At 45.6% G+C, this 25,844-nt stretch overlaps 1 protein-coding gene across 1 annotated transcript in view; it reads right to left on the bottom strand.

The window, feature by feature from the left end:
* The window catches only part of RPH3A (rabphilin 3A), a 95,299-nt gene that overhangs the window by 43,467 nt on the left and 25,988 nt on the right, over window positions 1–25,844 (bottom strand). Inside the window, 2 exon segments of the mRNA XM_032602771.1 lie at window positions 4,637–4,783; window positions 17,197–17,285. Of these exon segments, the coding sequence (XP_032458662.1) occupies window positions 4,637–4,783; window positions 17,197–17,267 (218 nt within the window). The 5' untranslated portion in view covers window positions 17,268–17,285.

Here is a 25,844-nt window from a genome sequence, read left to right as displayed (position 1 = left end):
GATTCTGTCAACAACAGGTCTCTCTGTGTCTCTTTCACTTCCTCCTCCATCACAGTGTCTGGACACCAAGGTTAATGCCAAATCCTAATTACTTCTTTGGGCCCATCTGTTGAGGGATGTTGACCTCAAATGGAAGCCACCAAGCTGCCTGTCCCCTTGCGGGCAGAATATATGAGTAATGCCTTTGAGAGGCTCTGGATAGAAAGAAATATGATAAAGACATGGAGGAACCTACCACTGGGAAACAAAACAAAAACAAAACCCGCACACACAAATTTCCCCAAATGTTTAATTCCATATTTAATATGTTTTAAAAGTCCTGTGGACACCCCCTGGGTGTCCGTTCAATTTACAAAGGCCCTTTGCACTCTCTGGAGTAGCACTCAGCAGCCTTGTTTGTATAGCCTGGCACCTCTGGCCACAGCTGATTGGATGAGGGGCGGCACTCAGGGTGACCTGGACCAATCAGAGTTCCTTCCCTGGGAATTTGGAATTAGGACTAAGAAGAAATATAACAACTAGGAAGGTATAGTATGAGATTATATTTTCTAAGATATGGGATGAGAAGCAGACCTTTCATGAGACTAGGCTGTGTTCCTGCCCTTGGATCCCTTGAGGTACCTCTGAATCCTTATATTAAATTTCCCTTTTGCCTAATGGGGTAGAGTCTCCAAAGATGACCACCATTAACATCTTCCTTCCCTGGATGCATAAGTCATTCTTCCAGGAGGAGATGGAATCTATTTCTCCTCTCTAATAGATTGCAGTGGAGCGATGCCTTACCAGTTCTAGGCCTAGCTGTTAAGAATCCTGGAGACTTCCATCCTTGCTCTCTTGGGAGTCAGCTGCCATGTAAAGGAGCTCGGGCCAGACTACTGAATAAGGAAAGATTCCGTGGAGAGAGAGGGGCCATGCAGAGCGCACTGAGGCACAGACAAAGGATTGGAGCTTTCCTGGCCCTTCCAGTCCAACCCAGCCACCAACTGAACGCAGTTGAGTGAGTGACCCCAGGCTATGCCACATGGAGCAAAAATCAACCTAGCAGAGCCCTGTCTAAATTCTTAACCCACAGAATTATGAAAAAGAGTATACTACTGATGCTTGTAGTCAGTAAGTTTTGGGTGGTTTGTTATGCAGTGATAGATAACTGAAACCACCTAGCTGGAACTAATTCCTTTTCTTGCAAGCCAAGTGTCCTCACTAGTATAGAAAATCTACAGCGGTCAGGTCACGCAAAATAAATTCTGAGATCCCACTTAGCCTTGAATAAGGGATGTGGGGCAAAATGAGGCTCTTTAATGAGTTTCCCTTCTGACCATCAGCTTTCCTTCTGGGGGTGCTGAAGAGAGCAGAGCTTGGTCGTGGGCTGAGTTACCACTCAGTGAAGGTTTAGACACCACCTTGGGCAAAAGCAGAGGCTCCAAGGTGAGAACCAACTCTGGTCCACTGCATCATCTGGTGCTCCCTGGGGCAGAAACTCTAGCAAAACTGCCCCAGGGAGGCAGCACCTCCTGGGACGCCTTAGGGTGATTCTCCCAGGGGACTCTCCATGGCCTTAGGACCATGGAGACCAGTTCTGGCAGCTTTGGAGGTACAAACAGGTTAATAAGATCACTGGGAAGGAATCACTGGGCCAGCACAGAAGGGATTATAGCTTGTAGCTCCCCAAATGCCCCCTCCAAACCTGAGCTTTAAAAATTTCCATGTCCTGCAAAGTCTAAGAATTTGAGGCCATACCTTCAGGAAAGATACCTAATAGTTTATAACATAGTTCTGAGAGCCAGCCAGACAGGGACATATATCTTAGCTCTGTGTGACCTTGGACAAGTGACCTAACCTTTCTAAGCCTCAGTTTCCTCACCTGCAAAATAGCACCTACTTGATAGGGTTGAGAGGAGCAGTTAATGAGTTAAATCCATATGAAGTTTTTAGGTTTGATGTTTGGCACATAGTAAGTGCTCAATCACTAAATGGTACCCATTTATAATGATTGTTTACTATGTAAACGATGACTTCACGTGTCTCCCAGATGACTGTTCGGTAATAGAAAAGAAAACTCAGCATCACAGAGCTGGTGTCTAGACCCAGAAGGGGACACAGCTACATCTGCAGTTTTAACACTTAGAAGAGCCAGAAGGAGCTCATCTGCTCTGAGAGGTGCAGCCAACCACAGGGTACAGGGTCCTCCACCAGACACCCCCAAATACGGTAGAGTCGGATCAGGAAGGATCCTGAGACTCAGACTGACCCGCCTCACTGGACAAGTGGAGAACTGAAGCCCCCAAGGCTCATCAACTGCGCCTCAGGTTCTGGAGGGGGAGCCCTGATGGCGCCCCATTTTCAGCCTCGATCCGTGTCTGATATGTCTCTCTCCTTTCATCTGACTTCACTCTGATCCTCTCCCAGGGAAGTGTGAGTAGAACAGGAATGAGGGCAGGTTCAAGGTCGTAAGACACAAATAGCATGGGCTTTGCCTCTGGCCATGCTACCAGAAAGGGCTGGCAGCTGGAAGGGAGCAAGGGAAAGGGCCTCAGCCAGAATCTTCTAGGACTATCCTCCCCTTTCCAGCAGAAGACATACTCTCTCAGCAAAGGGACATTCTGTCACCATGGGCTTGGCCCTAGCTTCCCTGGAAAGGCTCTGAAATCTCCTTCAGGGGAAGCCAGGGGCTTGCCAAACAGGAGTCTCGGGCATGATTCTAGAACGGAGACCTTGGCCAGTGTAAAAAAACAAGTTTCCTCAGCAAATTTGTCATTAATGATTGTCACCATTAACTGAGCATGCACTCTGTGCCAGGCACCACGATAATCTTTTGAATGTGAATTAAACATTCCCCGGGACATGTGTGCTAACGTTATCCCCATTTTGCAGCTGAGGAAACTGAGGAGGAGGTAAAGTGCCTTATCTAAGGTCACACAGAGAGTAAGTGGCAGAGCTGGAATTTGAAGCCACGTCTCTCTGACTCTGGGGTCCCAGGGATTAACCACTGTGCTCTCCCACCATGTCACCAGGTCAGGCAATGTGGCAGGACATGGGGGGCAAGGCAGGGAACCCATCAGCCCTGTTCTAGATTGTTCAAGCCAGAATCCGCTCAGTCCACAGAGATCCCCTTAACTTTACACCCAAAGGCAGCCTAGTGGCCACGCTTGCACAATGTAGCCAGCACCTCTGGCCATAGTTAACAAGGATAGAATCTGATATAAACATAAGGCAGCCAATCATAATGTCTTCCCTGGGAATATGGACCCTGGACTACAAAATTCTAAGCTCTCCAGCCTCTCGTTCACAGGAGATGCAGAAGGAAATTGGGGGGCAGCATTGTCTACCATGTTCACTCACTCACTCACCAAGTATTTTACTGAACACCTACTGTGTACTAGGACTGGGGATTCTATGGCAAACAAAACAGGCAAAAATCTCTACACTCAGGAATCTTATAATCTAACGGGCAGAGAGATATAATCAATGTATAAAATTCAAAGTTAGCTAGTGGAAAGTGCTCCGCAGGAAAAAGGCTGGAAGTTCTTGCTTCCAAGCAAGAATTTAACATCTATATTCTTCCTTCCTGCAAGGCTGAGGCTCCTTGTTGGTTGAAGTGAACACACACACACACACACACTCCCACACTCACTTACACACATGCTCACAGACCTCCCGCCTGGACAACTCCTCACTCCTGATGTATCTTTTAAAAAGCAAAATAAAAACTCAACCCTACAAACAGACCCCTCAAGACCCATCCCTTTAGCAACCTACTGAGGAACCTGACGGAGGGCCGAGCACAAAGCTGACTCCACCTGTGCCAGGTTATTTGTCATTTGTCAATGTTTTCTGTTACCTCTGCCCTCCAAACTCCACTTTTCCCCTTCCTCCTACCATTCATTAAGCATGAAGTACGACCAGGCCTGGTGCAGGAACCATACAAGCATCATTTCACTTATTCCTTACAACAATCCTGTGGGACTATTCCTTTTATTTCTCCCATTCTACAAGTGAGCAAACTGAGGCTCAGAGGGTGAAGCAATATGGCCCGGGATCCACAGCCGGCAAGTGGGGGAGCTGTGATGGAAGCTGGGTTCTTAGAGTCCAGACCCAACCTCTGCTACCTCGCTCTCACGCTGGCCTCCCTTCAGGATGGATTTCTCCAATTCTCTCATATAATTCATTTCAGATGTGCTCTCTCTTTCACGCACTGTCTCGTTGACATACACTTCCTCCCCCTTACTTCACCCTTGGCTATCGTTCTGGCACCTGCATGACCAATGTCTCTAGAACATATTCCTATGCAGCTGGAATGGGTATGACACCTGTGCTCACACACACGTCCCCAGCCTTCAGAGACAATCTCCCATCCCCCTCTCAGAAGATCCTCCCTTCTCCATCTTTAATGCACCCCCAGCCCAGAAGCCCCTCCCCAGCCAGCCCCCAGCCCACTCTCTCCCCTGTTCTCTTTTCTGTCTTCCAGCTCTCGCAGCTCATGCACCAAGGATTCCAGTTCTGCCTGAGCGGGTGGCTTGGCACATCACAGGTCACAAGCCCCGAGGGCAGCCCTGCCCCACCACAGCGCACCCGCCCCGAGCAGCACAGCCTCCTGGCGTCTCTGGCTCTCGGGCCGGATGCACGCGTCAGGCCTCACCCGATGCGCTCCTGCTCCAGCTCTTCCATCTTCTCAGCACGAGCAATCACCCTGTTGATGATCTCCTTCTCCTCATCTGTCAGCTCGTCCTGCTTCCTCCCTCTGTCTGCCTGACCACCGGGGTGAACAGACCATCCCGTCTGGAGCCTGAAAGGCAATATAGGAAGGTGTGAGGCTGCAGACAAAGTCAGCAGTTGCAGAGTGGTGGTTAGGCTCTAGCTCCTGGAGTCTGGTAAACTTCAGTTCAAATCCCTGCTGGGAGACCCTGGGTAAAAGAATCCAATCTCTCAGAGCCTCAGTTTGCTCATCTGTACAACAGGACACACATGCCTCCACCCTCATAAGGTTCTGATGAGTTTATTAAGTGCTTAGCACATGGCAGACACTCTGGAAGTAGCATTTGCAGGAAGTTAAGTTCATGGAAGCCTGGAGGATAATGGTGTTCTCAGGAAAAGAATCTCAACAGTAGACTTCTACAGCAGGAGCGGAAACAATTCTGGGAGGCTGGTCTGAGGCCCTGGATCCCAGGTTGACGCCAGCCCCTGTCTGGCACAAATACATTTGGTGTAGGCCACAGAGTCCTTAAAAAAAAGTTTAAACTGGTGGTCAACTAGTTTTATAAAAATCTCTTGATTTCACATAAACATCTAGCTCTCCTGCCTCCAAAGCTCCTATAGCATTTTGAGTTCCATCCTGTGCTCTCCTTCATCTTTTTTTTAAAATAAAAAAAGCAAATACTGATGTAGCACCTACTGGATGCCCACATTTTCTCATTTAATCCTCACAACATTTCCACAAGGCAGGACTGTTATTGTCTATTTTCTGGTGAGGAGACATTAGACTACTTGCCCAAGGTCACATGGCTGGAAGTGGCAGAGGTGGAATTCGGACATGGGCAGCCTGCACACTTAACCTCCACAGTATGGAGAGAACTGAACGCTGCAGAGGATCAGAGGCTGCTGGGTAGAGAGCTAACGCTGTGGTCTATGGCAAAGTATAGACCTTGGACCTTATCTCCTTGGGCGATGCACCCCAGGGCACTGAGGTGCATCGCCCAAGTGGAATGCAGGAAAATTCTTGCATTTTCGCAAAATTCATCGCCCAAGAAATTCTTGTCCCTGTTGGGGCAAAAATCAGTAACTATGAATCCCCTGGAGCCAGCACCCCATTAGCTGCCAGCCTCTATTACTTCCACTGCTCTAATCACGTCAGCAGGCATGAAATTGCCTCTTGACACTCAAAGTTGGAAATTAAAGGCCCCATCTTCCTCCCTGCTCCCGTCTCTTCTTCCATCCTCCCACCTTAGCTGGTTTGTTCAGAAGAGCACAGAAGGAAGAGTTTGAAAGCAATGGAAGCAGATGTCTTGGGGGCAAGTCTGGTTGCGAGAAAGGGAAGGAGCGGGTAGCCTGGGGAAATTCTGGTGGAAACACATCTTGCCTTGGATCAGGGGCCTCTGATCCAGGGGATGAACAAACGCTAAACATACTCAAATCCCCCTCCCCGAACCCTCCAATGGCTTCTCACTGATTTAGAATAAAGCCCAGGACTACACAGTGTGGTGAGTGCGCTTAAACGCCACTGAAGTGCGCACTTGAAAACGGTTAATTGCAGGTTAAGTGAATTCTACCTTAATAAAAGTAAAACTTAGTTTCTTGCCTATCTGCAAAGTCCTACCCAATCTGTGCTTTACCTGACTCTCCATCCTTTTCGCCCCCTCTCACTACACTCCAGCTGTACTGGCCTCCCTGCTCAATCTTGAACACTGAAACCTTGTTTTTGTTTCAGGGCCTTTGCACTTGCTGTCCCGGCTTCCAGGATGACTTACCTCCCCAGATCTCCCCCTTCTCATCATTCAGGTCTCAGCTCAAATGTCAGCATTTCAGAGAGGTCTTCCTTGAGCTCTCATTGCCCAGGTTCACTTGTATCCATCACTAACTGAAATTATCTTTTAAAAGAAGTTTGTTGTTTACCTGTTTGTTGCCTCTCTCCCCCCACCTGAACGTAGGATTCCAGGAGGACAGGGACCCTGTCTGGGTCTGGGTCACTATTATTTCAATGGCATTTAGAATAGTGTCTGAGGGTAAGCACAGAAAGAGTTTTTGAATAAGACACAATACCTTATGGCCAAAAGGGATGATAAATGTCTGATTATAAGTGTGACCCACAGCAAGCCCGAAGCAACAGAAGTCACTTATTCTAGGGGACCAAGGAGTGCGCCCTGAGGGAGTGACATCTACTCTGAGACCCGGAAGAGGATTTACTGTGATGCTGGTGGAGCTTAAATTTGGGACCCTTTGTTAGCACAGGCACCTTCCAAGGCCCTGGGAAGAGCTCTCGTAATGATCATCTGTCCTGAAAATTTTGTAAAAGAGAGATATTTTTGTCTTCTTTGTTTTGAAGAGGGCTCTCCTAAATTTCATAAGCTGCAGGCTGCAGAAAGGTATGGCTGGCTCCTACTGAGACCTCAGAGATAAACTAGAGTTGGTGGGAGGAAGGCAGAGGAAGAAACTGAGCCTGACAGAGAAATGGTCTTTGCAAAGGCCTGGAGTTGAGAGAGTGGGCAGTGTGCTTGAGGAGGTGAAGGAAGATCAATATCGTAGCCAGCCTACAAGATGCTCGCCAAGGATCTCTGCCCCCTGGTATTCACACCCTCCCTGTGCCATCCCCTCCCACACTGAATCCCAGCTGGTCCTGTGTGACCAGCTAAATACAATGGGAGTGACCGTGGGTGACTTCCAAGGCTAGGTCACAAGAGACACTGCAACTTCTGCCTTGGTGTCTTGGGTCATGCAGTCTAGGGGAAGTCAGATGCCATGTCATGAGATGCCACATCCCTGTGGAGAGGCCCATGTGGAGAGGAATTAAGGCCCCTGCCAACAGCCAGCACCTAACGTGCCAGCTGTGTGATCCTCTAGCCCTTGTCGAGCTGCAGCCCCAGCTGACATAAGACTACAACTGTGCCAGACCCACCCAGCCAAGCCACTCTCAAATATCTACCAACAAAAACTGCAAGAAGTAATAAGTAGTTTCTGTTGTTTAAGCCACTACGTTTGCTATGATTTGCTCTGCAGCATTAGATAACTGGAAAAATCAGTCCAGCTAGAGGATAGAGACAGGGTGGCACAAAGCCCCACTGATAGTGTCTGTGTTCATTTTCGACTGCTACATAACACGTTATTACAAACTTAGGGGCTTTACACAACACACATTTATCATCTCACAGTTTCCATGTCAGAAGTCCAGGCATGGCTTAGCTGGGTCCTCTGCTCAGCATCTCACAAGGCTGAAATCAGTTGTCAGCTGGGTTGGGTTCTCATCCTGAGCCTTTCTGGGGAAGAATCAGCTTCCAGGCAAATTTGAGTTATTGGCAGAATTCATTTCCTGGCAGCCATGTGACCTAGGACCCCAGCTTTTTGTTGGCTATTAGGAGGAAGTCACCTCCATGTCTTGGAGGCAGCCTGCAATTCCTAACCAAGCAGACTTCTCCAACTTCATCCTGTGGGGGCCACTTCCTTCATCAAGTATACAAGGTGACTCTCAAGCTCTGGTCAAATGAGACAGGGTCTTATATAACATGATGTAATCACAAGGGTGATGTTCCATCCTGTTTGTCACATTCTATAGGTTAGAAACACATCCCAGGTCCTGCACGCACTCAAGGCGAGGAGGTTACACAAAGGCATGAGGACCACTGAGGATTACCTGAAAGCCCATCTGGCACAGCTTCCCTACAGGGGTCTTTCAGCCTTGCTTCAATGTTCCCCGTGATGAAGACCTCACTCTCTCATTAGGAGTCTATGCCGTTCTGTTGGAAAGATCTTCCTTACAGTGTGGTAATATCCCTCAGCCTGATGTTTCTTCCCATTAACTGTAAAGGATACATTGGACTCCTGCATAATGAAGACCACCCATCCTTCCCGAAGAGCCTTGGTTACCACCTCATCCAGCCACCTCCCCAGGTCCCTCTGGTTTTCCGTGGAAATGGATGCCTCAACTGCCCCTATTCTTCCTTCCTTCATCCCTTCTTTTCTTCCTTCATTCTCTTCTGATCGCCACCTCCATTTATTTCCTGCCTCTACAAAGTAGCTCAGTGACCAAGACAGAGCACAGGTGAGATGCTGGGCCTCAGACCCAGCGGAGACCCTCTTTCAAGGGCACATTCCCACAGCTCACAATCTGGTCATGGGTATGGTCAGCCATGGGTCAGACCTGAAGCCAATGCCTCTCACCCCGCCACACAACTCGCTGGGATCAGAATGCACAGGAAATGCACGGCTGCAGAAAGATAAGCAGGAATGGGGGTCCACAAGAGGCCTGCCTAGGATAATTGTCTCCATCTGCAGATGAGCAGAAGGCCTGCTAGAGGCTGCCGGCACCTCTGCAGACCCCCATCCTCTGCTCAAAAACACGCAGTTGACAAACAGTTCATCTAGTGTTTGAAAATGTCACTGATTGGTCTCAGTGGGGACTCGAAAGCCTCCTGTGGATTTTCATGTTTTAATCCCAAAAGTAAACAGAGGGAAATGAGATGGTTTTTCAAACCAAAGCCTTTGCTCTCAAGGGAGAAAATGGGCTTGTCTGGGCCTCCTCTGGGCTGGAGAACACAGTGAGCATGGGGGCCTTAGGAATGCTCCTGTGACAGGACGGTGGCACCCTTGCCAAGGGCCTCTGGGCACAGGATTCCAGCTCCACGTCCTTAAGACCAGAGTCCAGTATTGGGACCTCGTTAAAAACCAAAGGTGGAGACCAAAGTGTTGCTTCCTTGGACAAATTACTCAGAGCATTGTATCCAGTCCAGTAAATACCCAGAGGGCCTACTGTGCACCAACCTGAGCCCTCCTTGACCTGGCGGGGTTTAAAGTTGGAATCCTGGACCTGTGGCTTATTAGCAGTGTGTACTAGGGCCCTGAGACACTCTGAATGTCAGTTTCCAGATCTGCTAAGTGGGAATGATTTCATGTCTGTTTCCTGCAGGGACCTTCAGAGGCTACTCCTGACCCTCAGTAGCTACATGAGGAGTGACCCCTGGCTTACTGGCTGAGACAGCGCGAAGAGGGCTGGCCCATCTCTGCTCTCGTTCACATACCTAGGACAATGCTTCCTGGAGAATCACTGAAGGGCACCTGCCTCCTATTTCCCCAAACTGTCTAAGCCATGGTTTTCAAGCTATTGTCTCTAGTTCCCTGGAGGGATCTCAAAGGGCTGCAGGTGAGTGGGTCGTAGATGGACAGAGTGGGCAGGGAACCAGGCCCTCCATCCTCATGTCAGCCCAGATGGCAACGCTGGGTTCCCAACACTAGCAAAGCAAGGATGCCAGTTTTAAAAAAAAGAGAGTGAGAGAAAAAAATTTTTTTAAGAATTTAATATTTGATATTTAATAAAATCATGAGATACAGTTTATTATATTGGTGGCCTCAATACTTCACCCTTCTAAGTATCCATGCCCTTTGCCATGTGACTTTGAAATTGATCTCACCAAAAGGTCTGGGTCTTTCTCCCTACCCCTTGAATCCTGCTTGGACTATGGCTTACTTTGGCCAATAAAACACAGGGGAGAGATGTTGTGCCATCTGGGGCTAAGCCTGCAAAAGCCTTGTGTGTTTCTACTTACTCTCTTACTCTCTGTCATCACCATGACAAAAAGCTCAGGACCGCCTGTTGGAGGATGAGAGGCATGTGGATCAGAGCTGAGTCATTCCAGCCACAGCCATCCTAGATCAGACAACCCTTTGATACATGAGAAAGCCCAGCCAAGATCAGCAGAGCCACCAGCTGAGCCCAGGTCCTTGAGAATAAATCATCGTTTTTCTATCCCACTGAGTTTTAAGGTGGTTTGTTACACAGCAAAAGATAACTGACACACTATCTACTGTGGCAACAAAAAAGTGAAGCTTGTTAAACTCCCTACTTTACAGTTTGGTATTATTTTAACTTACAGTTGCACGGTGGTATGTTTAATGCTTTCAGCCATGACGGGTCTTTATCCATCGCCACTCTTTATCTGTCTTACATATTTAGCTTCTGAATAAAACAGTATTCAAAGAAAGAATTTTGCTGCTAATAGAAGTCTAAAGATCACTGCAGTTGACCTGCTCATCTTCCAGATGCTTGACGCTCAGAAGAGGGAAGACAATTGCCAAGAAATTCTCTTGTGTGGGGAGAATATGGTCAGAGGCTCGAGACACCAGCATTCTGGACGTGCTTCATCTGTGACCTGAATGTACTTGTTAAGGTGCATCTAGAGATGGTCAGAAGGAACTCTCCCAACAAACTAGCACCAGTGGCCTCTAACACAAAAGGAAATTAGTCCTGACTGCAGGTGGAAGCTCCTCACAGATGTTTCCCCCTAAAATACTGCAAAGGGCAGATTCCCAGCTCCTTCCTGCCTCCCAACTTGATTCTTCATTTCATGCACACAACAGTCACATAATAAATACCCACTGGATGTCTCTATTAATATATTATAACTCCCAAAAGGAGTGGAATGATGGAAATGCTGTCAGGGCACGAAGGCTCTGAAGCATTAAACAGCGGTGGTGTGCAGAAAATTAATCCTTTTTCTTTCCTTTCTTCTTATCCCCTTCCTTCCCCCAGGATGCCGACAGAAGCAGGTGTCAGCAGGAAGTCTCTTTACAGCTCAGTGAATGAGATTTTAATGAATCCTGAAGGGGAGGGTGTGGAAGGAGGGGCATCCACACCACAAAACACTTTACATAAGTCCTGCTGGTAAAAAGGCCCTTTTTGATGAAATTTACCCCTAACAGACTAAAGAGGGTGCCAAAAGGATGCTGTGGTTCCCCGACTCCCTTCAGAAAGATAAGGGGATCTCGGGCTCCTGGTAATCTTTTAAGCAAGACTGAGTGCCATTCAGCTTTTCTAAAATCCCATGTTCTCTCTCCTATTTGGACTTTGCACATGCTGTTCCCTTACCTGGAACTCCTCTGTCTCTTCTTTATCTTGTACCTCCTTTACATGGTCTCAGCTTACACATTACTTCTTCCAGGAAGCTCTCCCATCATGACCCCAAAGTTTGGTTAGGTGCCCATCATTGTGCTCCCTTGGCCGCTGTGATTCTGCTATTATAGCTCCTTGCACTATAAAGTGTATTTGTTGGTGACTGACTATTTATTTGTTTGTAAACCCTTCTAGACATCCACTCAGACTTTGGCTAACCTTGTATTCTTGGTGCTTAGCACAGTGCATGATATGTGTTTGTTAATGAAGGAAGGAAGGGAGGGAGGGAGAAAGGGAAGAGGAGAGGAGAGGAGGGAGAGGATGAAGGAGGGAGGGAAGGAGGATGGACACACACCCTACCTTTCAGCTTTCAGCATTCAGGAAGCCTGAAGCACTTGGGACCCTCTGAAGTCTTGAACTTCTCTCTTGTGATGTTCATATTTATAATCGCACAACATCTCAGCATCTCTCCCTAGCATGTCTGAATGATATGCTCACAATATTCATAAAAAGACCAAAATCTTACCAGCCAACACAGAGACTGTAGAACACACACCATACATATATGCATGCACACACAACGTATACATACAAGGTATATATATATATAAAATACACACAAGGGTAAAGCAAGGTTGTGATCCACACCTTCCTCTGATTTTGGTGCTTTACGGTTTACAAAGCTTTCCCATGCATCTCATTTGACCGTACCACCTCCCAGTGAAGGTGGAAGGGCAGGGTTAACATACCCACATTATGGCCAGGGCTCAAGGAGGTGAAGGGCAGTGCCCCAAGGCCACACTGACATTGAGTCCCAGAGCAGGACTCAGACCTGGGTGTTCTGAGGCTAGACTCGGCGCTCTGGCTGTGGCTCTGTGAACACTTCCCCATCAAGGGGAAGGTAAAAATGACCTCCCATAGTTTCCCAATGTGTACACACAACCAAAGTCCCATCTGCTTTGCAGCCTGACTGTTCATTTGTTAGACCCAGCATCCAATCTGTCATGCATATTTAGGAAATGAATCCAATTTAAAACAAAAGTTATGAGCAAAGATAGGACCTCTGAGTCAAAGGCATTTCACTGGGAAATCAGGCTGACCTTCCATGATGTGACAGAGACCATGTGTATAGCACATAACTTCCCACGAGCTCTGTTCTACTCATCATCATCTTTGATTAATGATAGTAGTCATTTGAGTTAATATTTTCTTTATCTAAAAACAGTGTTCCCAGGCAAAATGTTGCAGAAACAGAGGCACAGGGCGGTTAATAAGCTTGCTGAATCCCACTAATTGCTAACAAAAATTAAATTGAGGGCTCTCCTAAGGAATATTTTCCAACCTTTTACCAAGATTTTTTTTTTGAAATTTCATATTTTTCTTTATCAAGAGGGGAATGTGTTTTTTTAACAACTTGAATTTGTTTTTAGATATGTAAAACATGCTAGTTCCTTTTTGAACCATCTCTCTTCATCTATCTTTAAAGCCACTTTAATCAGAAAAGAGATAAAATTCAGTCTGTAGAAAAATAAAAGTATTACAAAATACTCACTGTTCTTTATCACTGAAGGAAGGCAAAGAAAGGAGAGAAAGAACAAAATGAATAAAGTTAGGGGGAAAAAATCTCTTAACAATATCAACACTGCCTGGATGCCACAACTGCACAGTTCTGTTTAAATCACAATGACCTACTTCCATTTGTTATCAGTCATTATTATCTTATTCCAGCGCATCTAAAACAAGGATGCAGCAATGTAGGGTTGTATGAGCCACAGCCTTGATTAAAATGACCAATCAGTTCAGCTTATTAATTAACCAATCTGATCATTTATGTATTTGAATAATGTTTTTTGGCACTAAAAAGGAATCACTTAATGATAACATTCTTGGTTTCTGTTGTTTCAAACACTGGGGGATAAGGAGCACACTGAGGTAGGCAATGAGCCGTGAACCGTGACTGGATCATCCGAAAGCAGAACTCGCAGTGCCCCAGTTTGGGGAAGCAAGTCCTTCCACTCTAAAAAGGAGACCAGGCTCTTCACTTATTAGACATGCTACCATAGGCAGGTCACATCTCCTCTTTGTGCCTCAGTTTCCACCTCTGATCTCTGGCACTCTCAGGCTTGCAGACTTGAAAACTATAGAGAAGTATCAACTATCAGAGACCAGCATTTCTCCGCATGTATCACCAACATAGACAGCTGAAGCCCTGTCCTACTGATGCAAGAAACAGATACATTCACTTCTTTCAAACACAACCACAACTGTGTTCCAAACACCATCGTTAGATTCAAGGAGGCTGAGAGAAATCACAAAGGCAGTAAAGTGTATCTGGTTAACCAGCAGTTAATTAAGACTAGATTTCTTAATTTACTGGAGAAAGACATTTGAAGCGTCTGCATTAGCACATCATCACTGCTGCAGACTAGATAGCATGTGTGATGACTATAATTCACCCATTAGCATTTATTGGAAAATAATTTTTAACATCTGAAGAAAACGCAGTAGCAATCAAGCCAGCCGGATGCATTCAGAATGCCAAGATGTTTCACAGGAGCCCAGAAGCACTTTAATGAAACTGCATCCAGACTGTTTGAATAATTCTAATTTAATTGTAAGGCAAATTGTTTGGCTTCATATTGACTAAAGTAAACTCTTATGTATGGGGTTTTAATTAACTGACATTTCTTAAATAAAATAAATATTTTACCCCATTCACCTTCAGGCAACTGTTTATCTTACAGAGACAATTTTTGGCTGATGGAATATTGTCTGCCAGGTAAGGTTGGCTTCAAGAGGACATTATGGGAAGGGCTTGGAAACTAGAAGTTTCCTTTCAAAAAGGAAACCAACAGAGTTCAATAATGTCTTCAAAACTATAAAACTTGTATAACTAGAGGAGGTTTTAGGTAGAAGTAGTAAATAGACAGGGACTTTTGCTTCAAGAATATGAGTGCACTAAATATTCCAAAAGACCCTAGGATTGTTAGAAAATAAGGGAATTCTCCAACAACCCTCCCTACTTCGAAACAAATAAACAAAACAGACTTCATCAAAATAAAAAAAACTTTTCCTCTTCAAGACTCTGTTGTGAAAAAGAAAATGCAAGTCATAGACCAAGAAAAATATGTGCAAAATATGTCTCCAGCAGAGGACTTTTATCTACAACACATGAAAAAAAGCTTAGAAAATTTAATAACAAGAAGATAAATGACCCAATTTTTAAATGGACAAAGTATTTGAACAGACACTTTAACAAAGAGGTTATACAAATGGCAAAATTACAAAAGAAGACAATCAACATCATTAGTCATTAGGGAAGCACAAATTAAAATCACAAAACTAATACCACTATGCACACATTAGAATGGTTAAAATGGAAAAGACTAATCATATCAAGTGTTGGTGAGGAGGAAGAGAGATGGAACTCTTGTACACTTCTGGTGGAAACTTAAAGTGGTACAACCAATTTGGAAAATGGGCAGTTTTTTAAAAAGTTAAACATACACCTACTATACATACCACTGAGACATTCTACTCCTAGGTATTTACTCAAAAGAAATGAAAGTATATGTTTATACAAATTTTATTTGTACTAGCCCCAAACTGGAAACAACCCAAATGTTCATCAATAGGTGAACGGATAAACAAATTGTGGTATATCCACACAATGAAATACTATTTAGCAATATAAAGGAATAAACTATTGATGTGAAAAACAATATGGATGGATCATGAGATAATTATGCCAAGTGAAAGAAGACATCTCTCAAAAAGGGAGTACGTACTGAATGATTCCATTTATAGAAATTCCAAAAAATGCAAACTAATTTATAGTTACAGAAAGAAGATTAGTAATTACTTAGGGATGGGTGGGGAGAGGGAGGGGCAGAAAGGAGAGACTGCAAAGGGGAATGAGTATGCACATATATGTAAAAATGATCAAACTGTACTTTAAATGTGTACTATTGGAGGTAAATCAATCATACCCCTTTATGAGGCAATTTTTTAAAAAAGAAAAAGAAAACCCAGCAAACTGAACCCAGAACAGGGAGCTGTGAGCAGTAAGCCAATGTAAATACCAGCATTATGTTCCAGAGGCTGACTCTGAGCTCCTAACAAGGTGAGGAAGCTGAATCTGAGACCCCCACTTTGAGCCAGGACCCTCTAAGGGAGCTCAGGTCACATCTTGGGTGAGCAGCACACCTGATTCCTGGCAGAAGCAAGTGCAAATCTCTCTGAGGAAAATATTCCCATGGTAGATCCCCAGGATTCTCACAGATTGAGCTAACAATAAAAATTACCAAGCATTTATAAAATAAGACCTTTGAGTGAAAATCTGCAGGGATGATAAACAATAGACTTAGACTGTAAAGGTCTTCAGGCAGTGGTGTGCTGGTAAATGTTTAACAGTTGAACCTCTGGAGAAAAAGCCCCACTGTGGCTGACTTCGAGTACCTATATGATGTCACTAAATGCAGAACTGGGAGGAAACACGCAGTAGTGTACTATTATATAGTATTTCACCATACAGGTATCATAGGCACAAATAACATGGAGACTAACAAAACATAGTAAAATAATTAAGAAGTGATGGGGCAGAACAGGAATAAAGACGCAAACATAGAGAATGGACTTGGACACGGGGAGGGGGAAGGGTAAGCTGGGATGAAATGAGAGAGTGGCATGGACATATATACACTACCAAATGTAAAATAGATAGCTAGTGGGAAGCAGCCACATAGCACAGGGAGATCAGCTCGGTGCTTCGTGACCACCCAGAGGGGTGGATAGGGAGGATGGGAGGGAGACGCAAGAGGGAGGAGATATGGGGATATATGCATAGCTGATTCACTTTGTTATACAGCAGAAACTAACACACCAGTGTAAAGCAATTATACTCCAATAAAGATGTTAAAAAAAATTAAGAAGTGATTAATGTTAAGTATTCACCACCTTTGTGTTTAATATAATTTAATTGTACAACTTAATTTTTAATACTGGCCATGTTTAACAACTGACTTGCAAAATTCCTGAAAATTTAACATCAGCTCTAAGGAACCACCATGGTACAGATCCAGCACACCACTGATTCAGGTATAATAGTTACTGGAAAGAGTATGTGAAGTTATTTTATGTGAAATTTCCCAATTTTTAAATGATCAGGCCAAAAGTAAAAAATAAAAAACACATTTCTGCAAGTCAGAGTCAGCTGGTGGCCTGCCAGTTTGCAATCTCTGATCTAGTCCAACTTCCTTATTTAACTGATGAGGAAACCAAGGTCCAAAGAAGGGAAAGAGATTCACCCAGAGTAGCTCAGATCTAGAACCAGAACCAAGTCTGATTCTAAGCACCAGGTCAGTGCTGTTTCCATTCCACCAAGCCACCTCTCATTTAGGGCATGGAGCTCAGAATTTAATCTTGTTACTCCAACCTTGCAAAGAAGTAAAATCAGTGAAGTTTCCACGACAAACTCCCACTAGGTTCTTTTTCCTCCACCCCAGGGAGAGAAATTTCTTTCCTTGCTATTCCTCTCCTCCTTCAAGTGTAGATCAGGACCTCATTGCCCCAAAGCAAACAACTCCCAGGAACACCCAGCAACTTACTTTGACTGCTGGGGTCGGTCACTGGGACACATCCAACGGCTAGAGCTGTTGCTGAACACGGTGTCAGTCATGGTAGAAGCCCAGTGCTCCTGGAAAACAACAGCCCAGAAAGGACATCATGCAAACAGTCATTCAATCACCCTTTATTTCTCAGCCCCCTGGTCTATGCCAAGCACTCTGGGGGATACAGAGAAGAAATGGAACTTCACCCAGCTTCTCCGCTTTCTAGATGGGGACTTTCAGGCCCCAAGAGGGAAACTGTCACAGCTCCCTTGTGGCAGAAATGGATCAGAGGGAAGAACTTCCTCCCTTTAATCTGTGTTCGTCCCATTCATTGTTGATGCAAGACCACATATCCAGGAGGGAGGGTCAGAGCTCTTAACTCCAATCCAGGGTCTTTCTACTAGAGGAAGTCATCTGACTCATGTACTAGTTAACCTGGACTTGGTCAGGTCAAAAAGAAAACAAACCCATGTCTCAGAGTTTTGAGGTCCCAAATGCCAGAGTCATCCCTGGCTTGCTTTCTTTTTAATACTCTACACCCAAGCCATCAGAAAGTCATGCTGGCTTCACTGTCATAATAGATCCAGAATCTTCCCAATGTTCTGTGCCTAAATTGCTACAATGCTGATCCAAACCACTACTATCCCGGCCTGGCTTACTACAGGAGCCTCTTCACCGGTCTCTCTGCCTCTGCCCTTGGCCCACTTCAGTCCATGCTCTACACAGTGACTAGGGAGATCATCACAAAGTTAAATCACAGCTTGTGAAAACAGCACCATCACGGTTAGAATCTCCCTGCTAAAATGTAAGCCTCTTGCAGAACTCTTTGTTTTGTTCTCTGCTTAATGTCCAATACCCAGCATAGCACCTGGCACATAGAAGGCACTTAATAAATATTTGTTGAATGCGTGAATGAGTCTCCATCAACACTAAGTTTAGCTGAACTCAGCCAAGCTTATGTCCTTTCTGAACTTCCCCTCCTTCCCCCTCCCCTGGGTCTAAGCAAAGAATAAGGGGAAAGAGGGACTTCCCTGGTGGTCCCGTGGTAAAGAATCCACCTTGCAATGCAGGGGACGTGGGTTCGATCCCTGGTCAGGGAACTAAGATCCCACATGCCGTGGGGCAACTAAGCCCATGTGCCACAACTACTGAGCTCACGCGTCTCAACTAGAGAACCTGTGTGCCACAAACTACAGAGCCCACGCACTCTGGAGCCTGAGCACCACAACAAGAGAAGAGAAAACTCGCCGCCACAGCTAGACAGAAGCCCGTGCACCACGATGAAGAGCCCGTGCGGTGCAACAAAAGATCCCGCATGCTGCAACTAAGACCCAACACAGCCAAAAAAAAAAATAGTACTAATAAGATCAATAAATAATAAATAAATCTCTAAAAAGAATAAGGGGAAAGAGACCATGGAGATCACATTTAATTTATTTTTTTAAAAAGCCTTAGAAGGTAGGTTACTGTGTCCAGTGGGTTCTGATTACCCTGAAGGTCTTGGTACAACACAGTCTTTTTTCCTAGGAAGCTGAATAGATGAGCAGTTGGGAGGTGAACAGGGAGAGAACTCTCTTTCCTATTCTACAGCCAGTGCAATTATTACATCTTCATGTGGGTGAAGCCGGGGATCGGGGGGCTGATGGTTGGACACAGGGAAGGAAAGGCCCCTTAGAGAAAAGCCATTTCATCTGCTCCCGGGTGGTTAACATAATCTTCCCAGATTAATATGACCATTTCATTGTTTCCACTTTGAAACCAGAAAGAAAGGAGAGATGACTCCTGTTGTGAAGGAAATCTGCTGAAGAGAACCTTAATGTCTCATTATTGCCTGTGCCAAGAGCTGAATGAGGCTGCCCTGGGCCCCCTGGGAACCCCTGGCCCCTGCTGGTACCGAGAGCTTCAGTGTCCGGTAATGAGTGTCCTCAGCTGCCCTTGGTCTGGACAGCAAACGTTCATTTATTTGATTGCCTCGCCTCCTGCTTTGAGGCAGAGGCAGCACTGACCTTGGAGGATCCCAGGAGGTGGTGGTGGTGGGGGGGGAAGCTGGGACAAGGAAAACACTGTCCCCTCCCAGGAACTCTGATCTGCAAATTCTGTTGCCCTCAAGGCAGAATGTGGCTTGCCCACCCTCTCCTGCATTCAGCCAGGCATACCGGGAGCTCATTTCCTGTTAAAATTCTGCCTGCAAAGTCCAAACTCACTGGCTGGCCGCCCCATGGAAACCACCCAGCTCTGTCCCTCCAGGCCAGAAGCCACCCTGGACAGCATTGGTTATTTCAGCTTTGTCACCCAGGCCTCTCAGAGTGTAACATCCCAGGATGGGCTCATTGTCCCGGTCAAGCAGCCTGGGCCTGGAGAGGGAAGCCTGAGTAATCAAGGCTATTTGAACAACTGGAGTAACAGCCCAGAGAAAGAAGGTCATGGGTCCACATCTCAGCTGGGGTGGAGATGCAGGTGGAGGTGAGTGGGTATAGCAGAAATTGTTGATGCCCTTTACAGGTGGTGCTCCCACCCCACCCCCAGCCTCTAGGAGTGTTAGCAACTAGGGGCTTATGGTAGCCCCATTTTACAGAGCATTGCCCTCAGCCAAAGAGAGCAGCTGCCTTGTCCAGAGATATCTAAGAAGCTACCCCCACCCCAGGGAGCAGCCCAGGGCCACGACTAACTGACAGGGGGACCCTCTTACACTGTTGATAGGAATATAAATTGGTGCAGCCACTATGGAAAACAGTATGGAGGTTCCTCAAAAAACTAAAAATAGAGTTACCATATGATCCAGCAATTCTACTCCTGGGCATATATCCGGACAAAGCTCTAACTTGAAAAGATACATACACCCAACTGTTCACAGCAGCACTACTTACAATAGCCAAGACATGGAAACAGCCTAAGTGTCCACTGACAGATGAATGGATAAAGAAGATGTGTTATATATATACAATGGAATATCACTCGGCCATAAGAAAGAATGAAATAATGCCATTTGCAGCATCATGGATGGACCTAGAGATTATCATACTAAGCGAATAAGTCAGAAAGAGAAAGAGAAATACCATATGATATCACTTATATGTGGAATCTAAAATATGACACAAATGAACATATCTAAGGAACAAAAACAGACTCACAGAGAACAGATTTGTGGTTGCCAAGGGGGAGCGGGGTGGGGGAGGGAAGTATTGGGAGTTTGGGATTAGCAGATGCAAACTATTATATATAGAACTGGATAAACAACAAGGTCCTACTCTATAGCACATGGAACTATATTCAATATCCTGTGATAAGCTATAATGGAAAATAATATGAAAAAATATACATATATGTATAACTGAGTCACTTTACAGCAGAAATTAACACAACATTGCAAATCAACTATACTTCAATAAAATTTTTTTTAAAAACCTGTCTCAGGTTCTGCTTCCAGAGAACTTGACTTCATGTGAAAGTAGAGGGGAGAATCTTAGGAAAGCGGGGCTCTGGTCCCGGAGCTCATTATGTCACCCCAGGCAAGCTGCTTAACCATTTCCAATCTGACAGAGCTGGATCCTAACATATCCCCTGCCTGCCTGCAAATAATACTCCATGAAGTCCAGCCAAGATCTCAAGTTTAAGGGTGAGTTAATAGAAACGGAGGAAGCCCAATGGTGAGCCCCTGACATTTTCAGATCATCCCATCTTTCTCATTGCCCACTACAGAGAAAGCATCACCATAATGGACAGGAAGCCAGGGAGGACCAGCAGAGGGAAACCAACCATTGATCCCAGGAGCAGAGGTAGAGGTGTGTGTGTGAGGTAAATGTGTGTTCCAGCCCTAGGACCGCAGCAGAACCTTGGGGTCATTGAAATGATGAGTTTAAGCACCTCCACGGTCCCTGATGCACAGTAAGCACTTGTCGAGTGGTAACTCCCTTTTCCTATTTCTCCTAGATCATAGTTTATCCGACAGTAAGGACTAACATTTCCTGGGCATCTACTATGCGCCAAATTCCATAGCTTCATTAAATAATGAAACTTGTATCCTTATAGTCTTACTCCTAGGTAAGTGGTGTTATCCTCATTTTACAGGCGAGAAAGCTGAGACCCAGAGTGGTTAAGCCACCTGCTCAAAATCACACAGCTACCAAGTAGCAGAGCCAGTTCTTGAACTCTGTCTCCAAAGCCCAGGTGCTTATGCACCACTGTGTTCACACCTGTAGGACACCCCTCCCTGGACTTCAGATTGTTGGGTTCTGACGAATGTTTGATGGCCATTGGCTCCTGGCTGCATTCCCACCTCAGCCTCAGCAACAGAGACCTGCCCACCCAGACCCCTGCCTGGAGACTCTGAGAGATCACATGCTTCGGCTCCACCAGAGTCAAAGTCCTGCCTTAAATCTAGTGCTGCAGCTGCAAGTTCAGAAAGCATAAAATAATTGCCTCCCCTGGAAGCCAGAGGCTCAGGTCTTTCCCGGGCACAGGGTCCCCCAAAGCCTGGGTGTGAGCCCCAAGGAACAGTCTGCTTTTAGGAATGAAAGCAACAATAGCAACAATCGCTAGTTCAAATATCAAGGGCTTGGTACCTGCTAAGTGCTTTTCAGGTTTTATCTCATTTAATCCTCACAATAGCCTTAGAAGGTAGATGTTCTTCTTATTCCATTTCACAGATGGGTAACTGAGTCACAGAGAGTTTAAGTGGGCTTCCCAATGACCTGCTTTAGTCAATGAAGCAAGCTAAATGCCGAATAACAAGCACTGGCTAGCTGGATGTTGGTGCATCTGTACGGTGGAGGACTGCACGGCTGTAAAGAATAATGAGATTCTTTATGATGGATATGGATTGATCACCAAGATTAACTGTCTAGTGGAAAGGCCAAGATGTAGAACAATATTCCAGAACAACACCATGTGTGTGCACAAGGGCAAGTAGGATATGTGCATGTGATTTTGGGTTGTATCTGCATAAAGTTCTCTGCAAAGAACACACAAGAAATGGACAACATTGTTTGCCTCTATGCAGGGAAACTGGAAGGCTGGGACTGAGATGGAAAGAATTTTCACATGATACCCCTTTGTATTTGCAACCATGTGGATATTCAAAAATAAGTGACTTATTTAAAAGATAAATAATAAAGTGCTTCAATGGCTGTCCATTGCATATAAGATTTAAGACTCTCTCCGTGACCTCAAACAGCTGTCATGACCCTCTGTCTGCTACTCTTGTATATCTTGGACTGTGCTCCAGACACGCTGGCTTTTCCAGCTGCCAGGCTTTTGCCTCTGCTGTTTCTCTGAACTGATAGCATCTTCCTCTCACTCTCTCATGGCTGGTTTCTGCTCACGCTCTGCTGGTCTCTGCTCAAATGTCACCTCCTCCAAGAAGCCTTCCCTAACTATACTCTCTAAGTCACCTCCTCTTACCCCTTACTTACTCTCACTGCATCCTGTTTGTTTCCTTTATAATAGTTATTGTGATTTGCAATTATTATTATTTTTTACTTATTTGCTGTTTGTCTCCCCACCTATTCTGTAAGATCCATGAGAGCAGGGCCCGGGTCTGTATTTGTTCAACAGTTGTAACTCCAGTGCATGCAGGGCTAGCTTCATGGGCCTGCGACCTATACTGGTGCACAGGGCCCCATGCATAGAAGGACCCTAAGCTTAGAAGGACCCTGTACTTAGATAGGCCCACACTTGGCTTAATGCTCTGCTGTCATCATCTTGAAATTCTTTATAATATTTGAACAAGGGGCCCTGCATTTTTCACTTTGCAGCCAGTCCTGAGTGTGGTATATAGTAGATGCTCAATAAATCTTCACACAAGTCACAGAGCTCCATGAGTGCAGTGGGCACTCAATAAATCTGCATGTAAGTGACAGAGCCAGGCCTTATTCCAGATCTGCCTACCTCCACAGCTTGGTACTAATCTTTATGCCACCTGCATCTTAAAATAACACAAAGACCCTGTCCCAAGCCCAGAAAATCCAGATTCCAGAACCCTGCCTTTCTCCCTCTACATTTTGTTCTACCTACTTCTCCCCTGACTCCCTTTAGCACAGTTTGTTAAGGAACGGTGCCTGAATCCCCCAGAACCTCCAAGGTCTTCTGCTGGTTTTAGTTGAACTGAAAAAACAACCCTGAAAATCCATTTAGCTTCAGAGCCACAGCAGGTGTCTAAGAGTGACACGGTGGGCCTGGGCTGGGCTGGCAGGGGCCATACGCAGTACTTCAGGGTGCTGCAGGGAACCAGTGTGAGCTGCAGCTGTCTGCGTAGAGTTCAATGCCACAGTCAGCCTCCCAGCCCCATAGTGTTGGAATTAAACCAGATGCTTCACAGCAGAGCCTGCAGCCACCAGCTCGGACGGTGCCCTGTCAGTTCCGTCCCTCTGTCTTTTTTCCTGCCCCTTCCCTCTTCTCCTGAGTCCAGCCTACCTCTGCTCAATTAAGAACCTGGAAAAGAAGAGGTGGCACATATATACAATGGAATATTACTCAGCCATAAAAAGAAATGAAATTGAGTTATTTGTAGTGAGGTGGATGGACCTAGAGTCTGTCATACAGAGTGAAGTAAGTCAGAAAGAGAGAGACAAATTCCGTATGCTAACACATATATATGGAATCTAAAAAAAAAAAAAGGTCATGAAGAACTTAGGGGCAAGACGGGAAAAAAGATGCAGACCTAATAGAGAATGGACTTGAGGACATGGGGAGGGGGAAGGGTAAGCTGGGACAAAGTGAGAGAGTGGTAGTGTATATATATGAACATATAAACACTACCAAATGTAAAACAGATAGCTAGTGAGAAGCAGCCACATAGCACAGGGAGATCAGTTCAGTGCTTTGCGACCACCTAGAGGGGTGGGATAGGGAGGGTGGGAGGGAGGGAGATGCAAGAGGGAAGAGATACGGGAACATATGTATATGTATAACTGATTCACTTTGTTATAAAGCAGAAACTAACACACATTGTAAAGTAATTATACTCCAATAAAGATGTTAAAAAAAAAAAAAAAAAGAACCTGGAAAAAAATCACCTGGACTGTCTGACGGCGTGAGAAATGCAACTTACACCAAGGGCACCAAACAAGGGTGGAGTGGGGTTGGGGGGCCTCCACGAACAGCATCCAGGCTGAAATTATGTTTTTGTTTGGCCCAAGCAGTATTTTTTAAAAGGAAAATTAAGCCAATATTTTAAAAGCACGGGACTTAATTAATAATACAGTTTACCAGCTTCTCTTGAGAAATAGGAAGAATAAAAAAAATATTTATAGAACATCTATTACTCTGTGCCAGACACTGTTCTAGACACTGGGGATACAGCATTAGAACAAATAAAAAAGGAAAATCATTGTCCTCAAGGAGCTTACCTTCTAGTGGGGAAACAGTAAGTCAAATGTAAAGCATGTTAGCTGGTGATGAGTGCTTTACAGAAAAACAGGGAAGGAGGATCGGTGATTGAGAGGGAAGTTTGATTTTAAGTAGGTGGTCAAGGAATTCCCTGGTGGTCCAGTGGTTAGGACTCGGAGCTCTCGCCACCAGGGGGGTCGGGTTCAATCCCTGGTTGGGGAACTAAGATCCCGTAAGCTGCAAGCCTCGGCAAACACAAAACAAAACAAAACACACAAACAAAAAAGCTGGTCGTGGTCAGATGGGGGCTCACTGAGAAATGATATTTGAGCAAAGACCTGACTGAAGTGGGTTAACGGACTGAGGCCACGTGGATATCTGAGGCAGAGCATTCTAAGTTGGGGGGGAAAGCAAGTGCAAAGGCTCTGGGGTGAGTATGTGCTTGGTTAGTTGAAGAAATGACAAGGAGTGCAGAGTGGCTGGAGTAGAGTGAGCAAGGGGGAGGTAAGTGGGAGATGAATCAGCAGTGGGGGTGGTAAGGGACATCAGATCATTAGGACCATTTAAGCTTCTACTCTGAGTGATGTAGGAGCCACAGAAGGGCTTTGAGAAATGAACTGAATATATTCTATTCTGCCTCAACCATGCATCCAGCTTTGACCACTTGCCAGGCACTAAGCGTTCCTATACACATTTGCCATGGCAAGAACACTTGGTTCAGCAAAGAGAAAGATGGTGGTCTTCTGCCTTGCCTACTACTGATAGAGCTGAGTGCCCCTCCACACGCCTGCAAGCCTTGCCATTCCAGCCCCCTCTTTCAGAGCCCCAGCATCCCTTACAGGTCCAGCTACATCCAGAGGGTGCAGGCTGCTACTAGCTTCTCTTTGCTCCTAGAGCCAGATGGGACATCCCCAGCCTCCGCTGAACCAGGCCAAAGCTAGAATGACAAGGCCTGACTCCTTCCATGCTGAGCTGGCAGGCATCCAAGACAAGGACAGAGACAGGTCTGAGAGATGCTCGAGAAGAAGGCACCTCTGCGCTCCTGGCCTTGAAACAGAGCAAATTTACTGTCACTTCCCTATGGGTCTCCCATCACCATATAGCAATAACAGATGGTTCCTGCCATGAGCCTTCAAGAAATCCCATAGGACAGTCCCTATCTTATGGGTTTTTAAGGGAGGCACAGAGCTCATCCCGCACTGCTCTGCAACTTTGGCAGTTTACAGAGGCCACATTTGTCGGGGGGCCCCATCATAAACTAGCCAGGCCCAGCCAACATACAAGCTGACCACAGATGTGAACAAGTCCAGCCAAGATCA

This window comes from Phocoena sinus, chromosome 14 (genome assembly GCF_008692025.1).
Source record: "Phocoena sinus isolate mPhoSin1 chromosome 14, mPhoSin1.pri, whole genome shotgun sequence".
Classification (NCBI taxonomy): Eukaryota; Metazoa; Chordata; class Mammalia; order Artiodactyla; family Phocoenidae; genus Phocoena; species Phocoena sinus.
The sequence above is the reverse complement of the archived record's forward strand: the minus strand, read 5'-3'. Positions and strand labels throughout refer to the sequence as shown.